Genomic DNA, 15,257 nt, shown 5'->3' on the forward strand with positions numbered 1-15,257 from the left:
TATGACAGGACTTCATTCTGCTGTCTTACTGCACATTCGCCACCCAGAATACTACACAAGTATTGCTAAAATGGTGTTTTATAAGAAGCAGCTAGGGCACTTTTTCTTTTAATCTTCTTGATTTCTGCAAAGTTGGTAGTAATTTCCCCTCTTGTGTTCCCCATTTTAGGAATTTGAATCTTCTCTTATTTTTTTGGTCAGTCCAGTAAAAGTTTTATTAATTTTGTTGACCTTTTTTAAAAAAACAAGTTTGGTTTCACTGATCTTCTCTATTGTTCTTCTATTCTGTTGCATTTGTTTCCACTCTAATCTTTAATAATTCCTTCTGTTCCTTACTATGGGTTCTATGCTTTTCCTAGATCTTAATGTTACAGTTTTGTTAATGATCTGAAATGTTTCCTCTTTTTATAAACATTACAGCTATAAACTTCTAAGCACTGCTTTAATTGCATCTCCTATCATTTTGATATACTGTGTTTCATTTCACTCATCTCAAAGTATTTTCTAACACCCCCCTATGATTTTCTCTTTGACACTGGTTATTTATGACTGTGCTGTTTAATTTCCACACATTTGTGAATTTTCCAAATTTTCCTCTAGTAGTGATTTCTAATTTCACTCCATTATGGTCAGAAAACTTACTTTGTATGATTTTAGTAGTTTTAAATTTATTAAGACTTGTCTTCTAGACTATCATATGGTTTAGCCTGGAGAACATACTAGGTGCACTTGAGAATTAGCCTACTGTTGTTAGGTGAGGATATCAGAGATTTATATTAGGTCTAGTTAACTTAAATTATTTGTTCATATCTTCTATTTCCTAGTCAATCTTGTATCTAATTATTATATCCATGACTTAAAGTTAGGTATTAAAGTCCTGAAATATTATTGCTGAACTATTTCTCTCTTTGATTCTGTCAGACTTTACCTCAAGGGTATTCTAGGGCTCTGTTGTTGGGTGCGCATATATTTATAATAGTTATAAATATGTTGATGAATTGACCCTTTTATCATAATAAAGTGTCCTTTATTAACAAATTTTGTCATATAATAAGTTTTGAATTAAAGTTTGGAATAATAAAGAGAATAAATAAAGTTTTGAATAATAAAGAGAAATATATTACCTGTTGGATTCTTAATTACACAGCTAGTAGCTCCATGAAGATCAGCATGTACATAAATGTCCCCTTAAAGACAAATGAGAAATAATACTTTAAGTCCTGTTCCTTTTTTTTTTTTTTTCTTTTTAATGGTTTTAATGGGTTCAAAATCCAAAGGGGATAAGAAGGCATATAAAGTCCATTTCCCACCCCTAGGAGATCTCTCATAGTCCTCCTTATAGGAAACAGCAATGGTAATATGGCAGATTACTAAAATGGTCAGTTCCTCTCTCCCTTGTTAGCCACACCTCTTTGCTCTGTGACCCTGAAGCTTCTCCCATCAAGTGGAGTCACTTCCCAATCTCTCGAATCTGGACCTACCCTGTGATCTGCCTTAGCCAGAATATAGCAGCTGTGACCAAGTGCCAGTTCTCAACCTAGGTCTTAATAGGCCTTATGTGCTTCCTCCCTTTCTCTCAGAAACTTGCTGAGTTACCGTGTAAGCAAGTCTAGGCCAGCTTGCTGGAGGGTGAGAGATGAGTCATCTAGCAAATGTAAAGGTCCTAAGGACCATGGATATTTGACATGTATGATGAGCAGTCAGGAGGTCAGACTAAGGGAAGAATGGTAAGAAATGAAGAAGGAAAGAAGCCAGGAGGCTTGTAAGCCACAGTGAGGACTGTGAGTTGTATTCTATGTGTGTGCTACCAATGAATAAACAAATGAACAAACAAATGCAGGAGTGACATCTTTCCTCTTTTGTTAAGGAAAAAGGAAAGTTCCTAACAAGTAAAATGAGCAGCCATTGCTTGCCCCAACAGTTCGTCTGGGATTTGAAACTCAAAGAAGAGAAAAACTCATACTGCCCCAACACAAGCTGAGCTCACAGAGAACAAAGCTACAGAAGAGAGAGACCATGCCCTAAGTACCATGGAATACCATGCTCCCTGCTGCTTTCTTTTCTGGTCTGGGATCTGCAGTGGATATCAGATTAGTTCTGATTATTGGTTTCTGATACCCACACTGAAGGTTCAGCCACAGCGAGGTGGCTGTTATCAGCAAAGAAAAATAAATGAGAAGACTTACATACACCACAGGGCTTAAGTTCTTTTTCTAAATATGGAAAAAAAAGTTACAAACTTCCACACTAAAAAAACAAGCCTTTAAAAATTTGATCCACACTAACTTTGGAGGACTGAAAGCTATTTTGTTATAATGTAGAAGAGAATCAAAAGTCCAACACTGCAGATTAGCTCACCATTACTACTTTAGGAATATTCACTTAAATGAAGATTAAGTGTCAAAATGCATATTCAACAAACCATAAACCATCAAGATAAACTCCTTCTACCAATTAAACCTGTCATAGAAGATGAAAATCTACATCTAATATTGAAATAATTGATCCAATTATATGACAAAATTCTTTAAAATTTTTATCTTACCTAAAAAAAATTTTTTTTAAATCTTACCCACCTGTTGTCAAGTATCTTTTCACAATCATTTCATTCTGTTGCTGATCTCTTCCACCTATAATTAAATAGTTCTCTGAGCTAACGAACCACAGAAATTTCTCAAACCTACCAAATTGAAAGAAAAAAAGTTAACATTCTTTTGCTTTATAGTCACCTGAATTCACATCCTTTTTGCAAACAAAATTCCAAGACGCTATCCTACCTTGTAGGTTAAGACAACTTGATGGTTTAATTTATTAAAGCATCAAACTGAATTTTATTGAAATCTTATCATACAAATTGGCCAAGGATATTCTTATAAGAGTCTTAGAAGTAATTAAATTCTATGTTTGAAAATATGTTCTCTCCTTATCTCCCTCTCTCAAGGATAACATAACAATGAATTACACAAAGCAACAACATACAATGTCACATGGTCCCTAGGTTTAGTTTTCTTTCAGTGGGGCACTGGCTAACTTTTGAGGCCACAAGTAAGAAAGAAGTTTTCTCACTCTGTCCTGAATCAACTGAATACTTACATATATGGTATTCTTTATACTTTTATACTTCTAAAGGTAATTTTTGCTCTATAAAACTAACTTTTCTCAAAAGAAAAAGTAATTTGGTTTTCATGATTAATACATACCATCATGATAAAAAGTAAAGAGTATATATTTGTATAACATTTAGAAAATGACAAAATAGAGATGAACAGAAATATTTTCTATATTACATATGACTATTTCTTTGACTTAATCTACAATTTAAAAACTTCTGATTAAAAATGATAGATTAAGCACTGGCATTAAACTCCCTTTTAACACCCAAAATATAATAGCACAAGTATTATGTTCCTGCTTTCTCATCTGATTTTTTATTAATACATATACATGGTTCAGAAATGTTTTAAATCAGACAAAAAAGGTATAGTTTAAGATCCTGCATCCCCTTTCAGTTCTCATTACCAATATCAAACAGAAGTCCACTGTTACTAGCTTTCTGTATATCCCTCTCCAGAGTTTCTTTATACATATAAAAGCTTTAAAAAATGCTTATTCTAAACCTTTTCTTTTAAACACAACACACACTATTCTGCAAACTGGTTTCTTTTTTTCACTTAAAAATGTTTTCTTGGAGCACCTAGCTGGCTCAGTTGATGAAGCATGCGACTCTTGATCTCGGGGTTGTGGGTTCGAGTTCCACACCGGGTACAGACATTACTTAAAATCTTTTTTTTTTTTTTTTTTATTTTCTTAAAAAATTTTTTTTTAACATTTATTTGTTTTCGAGAGACAGAGCATGAGCCAGGGAGGGGCAGAGAGAGAGAGAGGAGACACAGAATCCGAAGCAGGCTGCAGGCTCTAAGTAAGCTGTCAGCACAGAGCCTGATGCAGGGCTCGAACCCACAAACTGTAAGATCATGACCTGAGCCGAAGTCGGATGCTCAACCGACTCAGCCACCCAGGCGCCCCAACATTACTTAAAATCTTAAAAAAGTCATCTTCATTGTTGAATGGATGTACTATACTTATTTAACAATTCTTCTATTGATGGTAGAGAGGTTTCTAAAACAACATAAATGCACAAGTACAAAGACAATGAGAAACGTAAGGATGTATTTCTAATTATTTTAGTAAAGGAACATAACAGGAAAAAAAAAATCAGGAGGAGGCAAAAAGACAAAGAATAAAGAACAAAATAGAAAGCAAACAGTAGGGGCGCCTGGGTGGCTTAGTCGATTAAGGGTGAGACTCTTGGTTTCAGCTCAGGTCATGATCTCATGGTTCAGGAGTTTGAGCCCTGCATTGGTTACATGCTTACTGCAAGGAGCCTGCTTGGGATTCTCTCTCCCTCTCTCTCTCTGCCCCTCCCCCCACCTCTCTCTCTCTCTCTCTCTCTCTCAAAATAAATAATCTCAAACAAAAAAAAAAAAAAAAAAAAAAAGACAGCAAATAATAAAATGGATAGATTTAAACCCAAATATATCAGAAATTGCATTAAATGTAGTCAATTCCCCAGATTAAATGTAAAGACTGTCAGACTGGAAAATGATATATACACTCCTTTAAAATATTAAAATATAAGGATATAAAAGGATTGAAATAGAATGATGGAAAAAGATTTATCATGCAAGCACTAACCAAAAGAATGTTGATGTAGTTTTAATATCTCACAGAGAAGGGAAAAAGAAGTTAGAAGTTAAAGGAACATCTGATTACAGTTAATAAAAGGCTCAATTCTGCAGGAAGACATACAGCTTTGTATTTATACTGCCTCATATATATAAAGCAAAAAATGGCCGAAATAAAAGGAGAATGACACAAGTGCACAAGTATGTGATCTTTTATTTATTAAAAAATAATTTTTTAAATGTTTATTTATTTTTTGAGAGAGGGAGAGAGACAGCATGAGTAGGGGAGGGGCAGAGAGAGAGGGAGACACAGAATCCGAGGCAAGCTCCAGGCTCTGAACTGTCAGCACAGAGCCCTACACGGGGCTGGAACTCATGAACCATGACACCATGACCTGAGCTGAAGTCGGACATTTAACTGACTGAGCCACCCAGGTGCCCTTATTTATTTAAAAAAAAATTATTTTTAATTTTTTTTTTTTTTTGAGAGAGAGAGAGACCAAGTATGAGCGGGGGAGGGGCAGAAAGAGTGGGAGACACAGAATCTGAAGCAGGCTCCAGGCTCTGAGCTATTAGCACAGTTCAAATAGGTCTTGAACTCATGAACCGTGAGATCATGACCTGAGCCAAAGCTGGACACTTAACCAATTGAGCCACTGAGGTGCCCCACAATTATGTGATTTTTAACAAAACTCTCAGTAATTAAGAAAACAATCACTAAAAAAAGAATTAGTGGGGGCGGCTGGATGGCTCAGTTGGTTAAATGTCTAACTCTTGATTTTCGGCTCTGTGCTGACATCATGCAGCCTGCTTGGGATTCTCTTTCCCTCTCTCAGCTCTCACACTCTCTCTCTCAAAATAAATAAACACTTTTTTAAAAAATTAGTAAAGATGCTAAAGATTTGAAAAACATGATTGATGGATGTGATCTAATTAATATTTAGAGAGATGCACTCAACAACTATACAACAAACACTCTTTTAAACTATATATGAAACATTTGTAAATAAAGTGGACCATAAATATGCTGGACCATGAAGCAAGTTTCAACAACATATGTCAAAGGGTTGAGATAATTCAGAATGCTATCTCTGAACATTATGCAAATTAAGCTAGAAAGCAATGACAAAAATATAACCAAAAATCTTCATAGGTTTGGAAATTAATAAACATTACTTTTAAATAAGGCATGGGTGAAGAAATCACAATGTAAATTAGAACACATTTCGACATGAAAGATAATGAAAATAGTATATAACAAAACTTTTTAGATACAGTTAAAGCCAGATTTAAAGGGAAATTTACTGCCTTAAATACTTATCAGAAAAGAAGAGAAGCTGGGAGAAAAAAAGCAATATACCAAATTTCCATCTCAAGAAATCATAAAGGGATATACAAATGAATCTCAAAGAAAAACAGAAAGAGAAAAATAATAAAACAGAGAGCACAGATATAATAGAGGAGATCAACAGTTAAAACTGGTTCTTTTTTTTAAGTTTATTTTTGAGAGAGAACGCACTCGTGCGCAAGAAGAGCATAAGCAGGGGAGGGGCAGAGAGACAGGGAGAGACAGAATCCCAAGCAGGCTCCATGGTACCAATGCAGAGCCTGACGCAGAGCTGGGTCTCACAACCATGAGATCATGACCTGAGCCCAAATCAAGAGTTGGATGCTTATTAACTGACTAAGCCACCCAGGTGTCCCAAGAACTTCTGAGACATGAAAATTACAAGTCAATCCTATTCATCAATAGAGATGTGAGAAAAAGAAAGGAAAGAGAGAGAAGAGCAACAAAATTTTTAAAAATGGAAAAACCAAGGGACAAGTGATCAGGCTCAAGAAGCTGAATCCCAGGCTGACAATGGAAAAAGCCAAGAAACAAATCAATCTACACTGTGTAACCCATAAAAAACTTAAAAACAGCACAAGGTACTGCTAGAAATAGGTTAAGCTGGGGTTAAAAAAAGGAAAAAAGTTCCAGCTGTGAACATGGTAGTAGCTGCTCCTTCCACATCCTAACAGAAAGCCAGAAGTTAATGTTCTATAAAGTGTACGAAAAGGATCTTCAAATTAGGGGAAATGTGGCACAGTTGTAAGTAGGAGAAACATATGTAAAACAGCAATTTAGTAAATGTATGCATTACTGGGGACTAAGCCTCTGCAACCTATTATTCCCATTGGGCTTCCAAAATGCTGACAACCAGCTCTTCACTTTCCAAGCAGGGGAAAAACAAAAAACAAAAAACAAAAAACACCTTTCCTGAAAAATGAGACCAGCTGAGGAGGAAAAAAGCTAAACACAGTGAGAATTCCACACAAAATAGCCCCCATACATCATTTTATAAGCCTAACCTCCCACAGAGAACTTCCAATCGGCATTTTCATGCTCTACTATAAAATGTGAACAGACAATACAAACAGACAATTAAGGATCACAAGACAGTAATAAACGTCCTTAACAAAAGCTGAAGACAAACCCAACAAATAAAAGAATATTAAAAAAAAACAAACAAAAAACCAAGGGGTGCCTGGTGGCTCAGTTGGTTTAGCGTCCGACTTCAGGTGAGGTCATGATCTCGCGGTTCATGGGTTCGAGCCCTGCATCAGGCTCTGTGCTGACAGCTCAGAGCCTGCAGCCTGCTTCAGATTCTGTGCCTCCCTCTCTCTCTCTGCCCCTCCCCTGCTTGCACTCTTTCACTCTCTCTCTCAAAAATAAATAAACATAAAAAACAAACCAAAAACCAGCAAGAAAAGAATACTTTTAAATAAAAATACATCAAAACTACTCTGATTATAAAAAACTTGAGCAAAAGTTTTTAAAAAGTAACAAAAAAACAAAAACACTTAAAAATTCAGTGGAAGGACTGAAAGATAAAGGAAATCTCTCAGAATATAGAACAAAAGGATTAAAAGTTGAAAAATAGAAAATGCAAAAAAATTGGAGGACCATCCAAGGAGTCCCATATTAAAATTTTTTTTTAATGTTTATTTATTTTTGAGAGAGAGACAGTGAGAGCCAAGTGGAGTTGGGGTAGAGAGAGAGGGAGACAGAATCTGAAGCAGGCTCCAGGCTCTGAGCTATCAGCACAGAGCCCGGCGAAGGGCTCGAACTCACAAACCGCGAGATCACACTGTGAGCCAAATTTGGATGCTTAATTCGACTGAGCCACCCAGGCGCCCCCAAGGAGTTCCATATTTAATAAATAAGACTTCCAGAAGAAAACAAACCAAAAAAAAAAAAAAATCCGTAAGAAATATTTCAAGAAAATTTATCAGAACTGAAAGATTCCAAATTAAGAGACTCAGAGTATTCAGCCTAATAGATTAAAACATCCTCGCCAACCTACATCATTGTGAAAATTTGGAAAACTGAGAGGAAAAAAATTAAGATCTACAAGTTTACAGAAAGGCAAAAACAAATTTTCAATAAAATATAAACTATCAAAATGACATCAGACTTCTGAAGATCAAATTTGAAAGCTAATGCAATGAACAATGACTTTAAACCTTTTCAAATCAGAATTCTATCAGCCGCACAATTAAATAAAACAATTTTTTTTTACATATCAAAAACTTCAAAAGCTTTACATCCTATACACGCCTTCTTATGTCGCTTCTAGAGTACACATTCCATCAACTAAGAAAAGAAGTAGGAGATTCAGGACAGAGAATCCAACACAGAGAAAGGTAAAGAGAACTTCCAGAATAAAATAAAATGAAATCTTAAGATCTTTAGGGTAACCAATTTAGAACAAAGTAGGTCAAAATCTCAGGAGAGACTTCTGCAAGATACGGATAGAATTCCAATGTGTCTGAGCACACCTGGAAGAGGAAGGTAAATGAAACAAGACAATTACCACCTTCACGAAGACAAAAAGCTGAGCAGAGAAGGAAAAGAAACAGTGTTATATGACTCAGCTGTGACTACAATAAAATATTACTGTATATTAATGCTGGATATCTACCTTGACAAATTTATGTCCCTTTACTGGGAGGCTGGCTGGTGTGTATCTGTGTAATGGAGCACCAAATGGAAAGAAAAAAATCTTCATCTTCCATAGTGGGAAGTCATTGACAGAGTACAAAACAGAAATACCAAGAAGCAGCAATATAAGCACATTACTAAGAGGAAAGGAGGTAAATAGCAAAACAATTAGCTAAAAGAGCTAAAAATAGTTTCCATAAGAGAAGAGGCAACAGGACTAGGGGTAAAATACTGCAAGGCTACTGGTTTTTGTAACAAGCTTTGTAGAACTGCTTGATTTTTCTAAATAATATACATGTATAATTTTAATTAAAAAACAAAAAAACTATATTTTTAAAAGGTAGAACACTTACCAGTATACTTTTCTTGCTTTCTGAATAGAGGTAACTGTTTGGACTTCTTTTAACGTTTGCTTTGTTTTTTTTTCTGCTGATTTAAATGCCTATTTATAAGAAAAAAGTTTTTAAATAATTTGTTGACAATGTATTTAAATAACACTAAGTAAATAAGACAAGAAATTATTTTTAAACGTCACAAAATGGCAACTATTTACATACATACACCATATACACACAAAATAAAGATTTGTGCCTTAAATATTAAAATAATTTAAGTCAAAGGTTAATGTATACAAATATTTGCTCAAGACCTACAAATTTTAAAAAGTTTCATTTGTTAACAGATACTGAGTATCTATCATATGATAGGTTCTGGGCTAGATGCTGGGACACAATAGTGAATAAGAGGAAGTTCTCACTCTCACCCTACTCGAGGGTCGAGGAGAAGACATGAATATCAAACACATAATCATTCAAATAAACATGTTAAGTGCTTCTAAGGATGCTATGAGAATATAACAAGAGAACCTAACTTATAAATGCTTATGGTCAAAGAAGGTATTTCTAAGGAAATGGCATTTAGGCTGAAGTCTGAAGGGTAAATGGAATTATCAAGGCAAAGAATAGGAAGAGCACTATAAGCAAAAAGAAAAGGCCAACTTCACCAAGAAAGTAGTGATTACACAGTAAAATGTCAAGAAATGAGGTTGGAGAGAGAGATAGAAGACAAGTCATGAGGGCTACTCATTTAACAGATACACATATTTTTAATGTTTATTTATTTTTGAGAGCGTGCGTGAGCAAGTGAAGGAGGGGTTGGGGGGGGGCGGTGGTGGACAGAGGATCTGAAGCAGGCTCCATGCTGACAGCAGAGAGTCCCATGCCAGGCTCAAACTCACCAACTATGAGATCATGAACTGACACGAAGTTGGACCAAAGTCGGATGCTTAACCAACTGAGACTCCCAGGCACCCCTCATTTAACAGATATTAATGTTACTATGTTCAAGGCAATATTCTAGGGGCTGGGACAAAGCAATGAACAAAACAAAGATCTTACTTTCATACAATCTACATTCTAGAGGAAAGACAGATCAACATATGTTGGGGGGGTGTTTTTTAAGAAGAAAAATAAAGCAGAATAAGAGGGAGTGGTTGAAGGTACTACTATTCTTTTTTAATGTTTATTTGAGAGAGAGAGAGAGAGAGGACAAAAGCAGGGGAGGGGCAGGGAGAGGGAGAGAGAGAATCCCAAATAGGTTCCATGCTGCCAGTGCAGAGCCTGATGCAGGGTTCAAACTCATGAACCATGAAATCATGACCTAAGCGGAATCAAGAGTTGGCCCCTTAACCAACTAAGCTTACTAAGTAGTACTACTTTTAGTAAATATGGTCAAAAAGGCCTGTCTGGGGCATCTGGGTGGCTCAGTTGGCTAAGTGTCTGACTTTGGCGCAAGTCATGATCCTGCACCTCGTGAGTTCAAGCCCCACATTGGGCTCTCTGCTATCAGCTCTGAACCGGCTTTGGTTCCTGTCTCCTACTCTCTCTGCCCCTCCCCAGCTCGTACTTTCTCTGTCTCAAAAATAATAATAACATCAAAAAAAGGGGCACCTGGGTGGCTCAGTCGGTTAAGTGTCTGACTTCAGCTCAGGTCATGCTCTCACCATTTGTGCATTCGAGCCTGCATCAGGCTCTGTGCTGATAGCTCAGAGCCTGGAGCCTGCTTTAGATTCTGTGTCTCCTTCTCCCTCTGCCCCTCTCCCACTCAAGCTCTCTCTCTCTCTCTCTCTCTCTCTCTCTTTCAAAAATAAATAAACATTAAAAAAATTTTTTTTAAACATCAAAAAAAATTTTTTTTAAAGAAAGGCCTCTCTGATAAAGTCTCATTTTAGTAGACATGCCAATGAACGGAAGGATCAAACCATGGAAACTTTAAGGGAAAAACATTCTCTGTAGAAAGAGCAACAAACACAAATGCCCCGAGAAGGCAGCATGCAACACTGTTACAGGAACACCTAAGATCCCAGTGTCGCTGAAAAGAGTGTAGCAAGAGGAATGCAGGTGATTAAATTGGAGGGGAGTGGATCAGGTAGGACCTTACAGGGCAGGAGAAGGGCTTTGACCTGTCTTGATAAGATGGGAAGCAAATGGATTTTGAACAAAGAGAAATAACTTCATTTTTTATTTAAAAGGATCACTATGGCTACTGTTTGAAGAACAGACTGTAGGGGGGGAAGGGTAGAAGGCAGAGACCCAAGAAGAGGCTACTGTTACAGTCTATGTGAACAGAAATGACGGGGGCTGGGATTATTGAGAAGTGGTCAGATTCTGGTTATACTCTACAAAAGACCTACAAGGATTTGCTGATGGACTGGATATAATTTATGAGAGAAAAGCCTAGGATGACTCCAATACTTTTAACTCAAGCAAAGGGAAAAAGGAAGGTGCTATTTATAGCATGGGGAAGACTGGGGAAGGAGCAGGTTTGGGGAAGAAAATAAACACTGGAAATACATATAATTACAGCAAAATTAAGTTTGAAAGTTATTTCTGAATTAGAAAACCTCATTTAAACGAAATAATTAAAGCCACTCATTTAAAGCAGAGAAAAAACAATTCACATTCACTCTAAGAAATAGTAAGTACCTTCTCAGCAGCTTCAACGGTCTTTTGTGTTTTCTTAGCAGCATACCTCTTGTGATCATAGTATCTAGAAAAATGCATTTCTCTTAATTTTAAGTAAAATTAAGCTATTAAAATTTTAAGTAAAATTAAGCTATTCTTTAGCTTTCTATTTATGTTACTTCTAATTTTACACATTCAAATCATATGGAACAAATTTTGTGCCATTATGCAACTTTGTTTTGTATGTTTTGAAAACAAAGTTGTATAATGCACAAAGATTTTAAAAATTGTTTTCACCCCAAAGCACATACATACGTAATATATATACATATATTATCCTTATTATCCTGATTTATTGCAGATATTTTACTTACAATTCATACTTAACACTTACTTTTTGGCATTGGCATATGCTGACAAGCTGAGATCAACATCAACAAGTAATGGCCTATTTTTTTGAGGCTTCTGCAGCTGTTTATTCTTTTGCTTTTTCTTTTTTCCTTTTGGTGCTTCAGTTTCATTTTTTTCAACAGTGATGTCACCATCAACATCGTCATCTTCCTCCTCTGATAACAAGTATGGATTTCTATTAAAAATATTCAATAGTATTTCACTAATGTCAATGACATCACTTTTTTATTTTCAATTTTTTTCCTCAATGAAATTATAAAGTTACTTGCAGTATTTAAACAGTTGCATTATTTTAATGTAAATAATGTTTTTTTTGTATCTTCAAGGATAAACTTCCAAATACAAGAGAAAAAATTTTAAATGAATACAGTGAACAATTAAACAGCAAAATAAAAACAAGCATTAACTGCTTAACTAAGAATCAAACTCACCTTAGTAGCATTGTAACATGGTTTGTTTGTAGTTTTAATTCTTTAATTGCACTTGCAACAGGGTCTCCTTGAGCTTGGGCTTCTTTCACAATTAACCCAATTTCTGTCCAATCTATCTGGTTGGCTAAAGCACTTCGAACAACCTGAATAGCTCTGTCAACTATCTGTAGGTTCATTTCTATGAGCTCTCCTTTAAGTTTGTCTATTTCCTTAAGAAACAAAAACAATTACTGTAATACCATGTTAAAGTTAAGTTTTTAGTTTTTATTTTAATTCCACTTAGTTAACATACAATGTTTTATTTAAAGTTACCAATTTTGAAATCTGGGAAAAAGCTAAACAGAATACCTGAGCCTGTTGAAGAGCTTCTAATCTGTTTTCGTGATCCTTCCGGACGTTATCTAATTTCTTCAATGCTTGTTTTTCCTTTTGTGGGCAAAACATATTTTTCAAAAATTAGTTTTCTTCTGCACCTTTCCTCTCTTACATCCTGAAACTCTCCCTCCTCCACTTCAACCCCACAATGCTGTCTGAGGTTCCTGCAGTCCAACACCCAGGTCTACCCTACCCCAAAGTGTTTCAAGCTCCCAAATTACCTCTCCCCACTACCTACTTCCCATTCCCTATATAGGAATGTATTCTGACTACAAGACATTTTCTTCTTACCACATAACTGTAAAGTTTTAGGGAAATGCATTCTTAAAGAACACAAATTACCAAAAGAGCTTCTTTTTAAGTTATTGCTGCTTTTAATTTTCTCAGTATTATTTCTACAGAGTACTCTTTTTCTTAAATTAATGCCACAAAGTCTCACAGTAGTTAATTTACCTTCTATATAGCATTTTAGCATTTATCATTTGCATTTCGAGGTTACTGATTTGAGGCAAATTTTCTAACACTAGTAACAGAATCATCAGTTAATGAAGGTTTGAATCATGGGATGTAGTATTTAAAAGATTTGAATCATAAGAATGGTGACTATTAAAAGAACACACAGTGATTACTAAAATAATTCATGAATATTCTGATGCACATAAAAACATGCAATCCAATGTTACTGCTAAATATGTTTACTAGCTAAAGTGCTGCCACCGTGTGGCAGGCACACTGTTTAATTCACTCAACCCACCAGCTTTGAAATTGTGCTGTTAATTTTTTAAACAGAGGGGAGGGCACAGAGATTCATATAATTCCAAACTTTTGCACACGTACTTCAAGAATTTATTAATATTTTTGAAAAATTAAATCCTCTTCAAATCAAGAGTGACTGTGGCTAATTTCTAAAACAACTCTGTGGCAATGCTCCAAAATCATGGTCAAATGTACCGAGAAACAGAGCATATTAAAACTTCCTGTGGAGTTTGAAAGCCCACTTAGAATAAAACCCAGTTTAATGAAAAATACACTTATTTGTACAGAAAGAACGTTTCCCTTTTTTTGGCCTACTTAAAAATCTCCTTGGAACAATGTTCCCTTAACAGCAAAGGTTGAAAAGCTTTGGGTTGCTATAATAACCCATATTATACTAGGGAATAAATAACAGGACTCACCTTCCCATTGTATTTTCCATTTTAGAGAATATCTTACGTACAGATGGAACAAACGAGGGAATGCTTTTCAACAATGAGATCTCCTCTGGACCATTATCAGTGATCCAAGGGATCAGGGCATTCCCATACTACTGCTGAAACGTCACCAATTCGTATATGAAAGCATCGTCTACACAGCAAATCACACCAAGCCTAGTTAGTTTAATGTTTTTAACAATACCATACCTGTTGTAAAGCTTTTAAATCTATTTTCTGACCTTCTATCTTGGAATAAAATTCGTCCACGGCCTTATTTAAAAAACAGAAAAAGACAGTAACTGGTTAAAAAAACAAACAAACAGGGTTTCTACTTCAACTTAGATACACAGGATTTTAGAGTCCATTTTGTTTCATAACACTACCCAAAGAACTTGAACAGATTCCCAGGAAATGTATTATATAGCTCAAAGGGCCAAGAATCAAATTAAGTTCAAACCTTTGGTCCTTCATCTTGAAATAAAGTGACAATAAAAATTTCCAACAGTTTTTATTTGTGACTGCAATGATCTTTAATGCTCAGATACAGTGATTGTAAACCAAAAATATTTTTAATTTATCAATCAAATCAAGTTGGTATTAATTTAATAACTCATATCATACTAACTGGTCAAAAAAACAGAATTGGAAAACCCACCTTGTCAAATGATTCAAATTCTATATATGGACATTGTGAATGTTGAGAAAACAAGAAAGGATGAAATTCCTCATACCTGCAAAACATATTTATTGTATCATTCAAGAACATTAATAAATATCCAAAGTAAACTGACTCATGCCTATATGCTTACGTGAGTATGTCTTCAGTTGGTTTATCTACTTCCAAGCTTGGTTTTATTTCTCTTTTCTGAATGATGTACCCCTACAAAAATCCAATATTAAAATTCATTTCTCTTCATAGTTAAGATGTATCTTCCATGACTGATCCCGATTTTATTAAACTTACAAAATTATTCTAGTTTTAAATAATCTGCTGCATTTGTCTACTGATTGTATCAATTCTCAAAATGATGTTTCTAGGCTCAATAAGTATTATTAATACTTTTTTTCATATGGACAAGAAAAATAAGGAATAAAGAAAATTAAAACTAGTGATTTGATAAAATGATGGGATTATCCATGTACATTTTGCTTTTTTCTTCCTAATTTTAGATATTCTGCAACTTTAAAAAGTCAATAGCACTTTACTTTCAGGA

General features: G+C 35.2%; 1 protein-coding gene across 1 annotated transcript in view; it reads right to left on the reverse strand.

The window, feature by feature from the left end:
• The window catches only part of NEMF (nuclear export mediator factor), a 56,139-nt gene that overhangs the window by 25,117 nt on the left and 15,765 nt on the right, over nucleotides 1-15,257 (reverse strand). The window contains exons 9-18 of the mRNA XM_047861400.1: nucleotides 14,853-14,923; nucleotides 14,699-14,774; nucleotides 14,251-14,313; nucleotides 12,824-12,901; nucleotides 12,476-12,684; nucleotides 12,028-12,219; nucleotides 11,655-11,718; nucleotides 9,024-9,112; nucleotides 2,577-2,680; nucleotides 1,125-1,187 (exon numbers count right to left, since the gene is read on the reverse strand). Coding sequence (XP_047717356.1) covers nucleotides 1,125-1,187; nucleotides 2,577-2,680; nucleotides 9,024-9,112; nucleotides 11,655-11,718; nucleotides 12,028-12,219; nucleotides 12,476-12,684; nucleotides 12,824-12,901; nucleotides 14,251-14,313; nucleotides 14,699-14,774; nucleotides 14,853-14,923 — 1,009 coding nt within the window. The remainder of the gene's footprint in view (nucleotides 1-1,124; nucleotides 1,188-2,576; nucleotides 2,681-9,023; nucleotides 9,113-11,654; nucleotides 11,719-12,027; nucleotides 12,220-12,475; nucleotides 12,685-12,823; nucleotides 12,902-14,250; nucleotides 14,314-14,698; nucleotides 14,775-14,852; nucleotides 14,924-15,257) is intronic.

Source organism: Prionailurus viverrinus, chromosome B3 (assembly GCF_022837055.1).
Source record: "Prionailurus viverrinus isolate Anna chromosome B3, UM_Priviv_1.0, whole genome shotgun sequence".
NCBI lineage: Eukaryota > Metazoa > Chordata > Mammalia > Carnivora > Felidae > Prionailurus > Prionailurus viverrinus.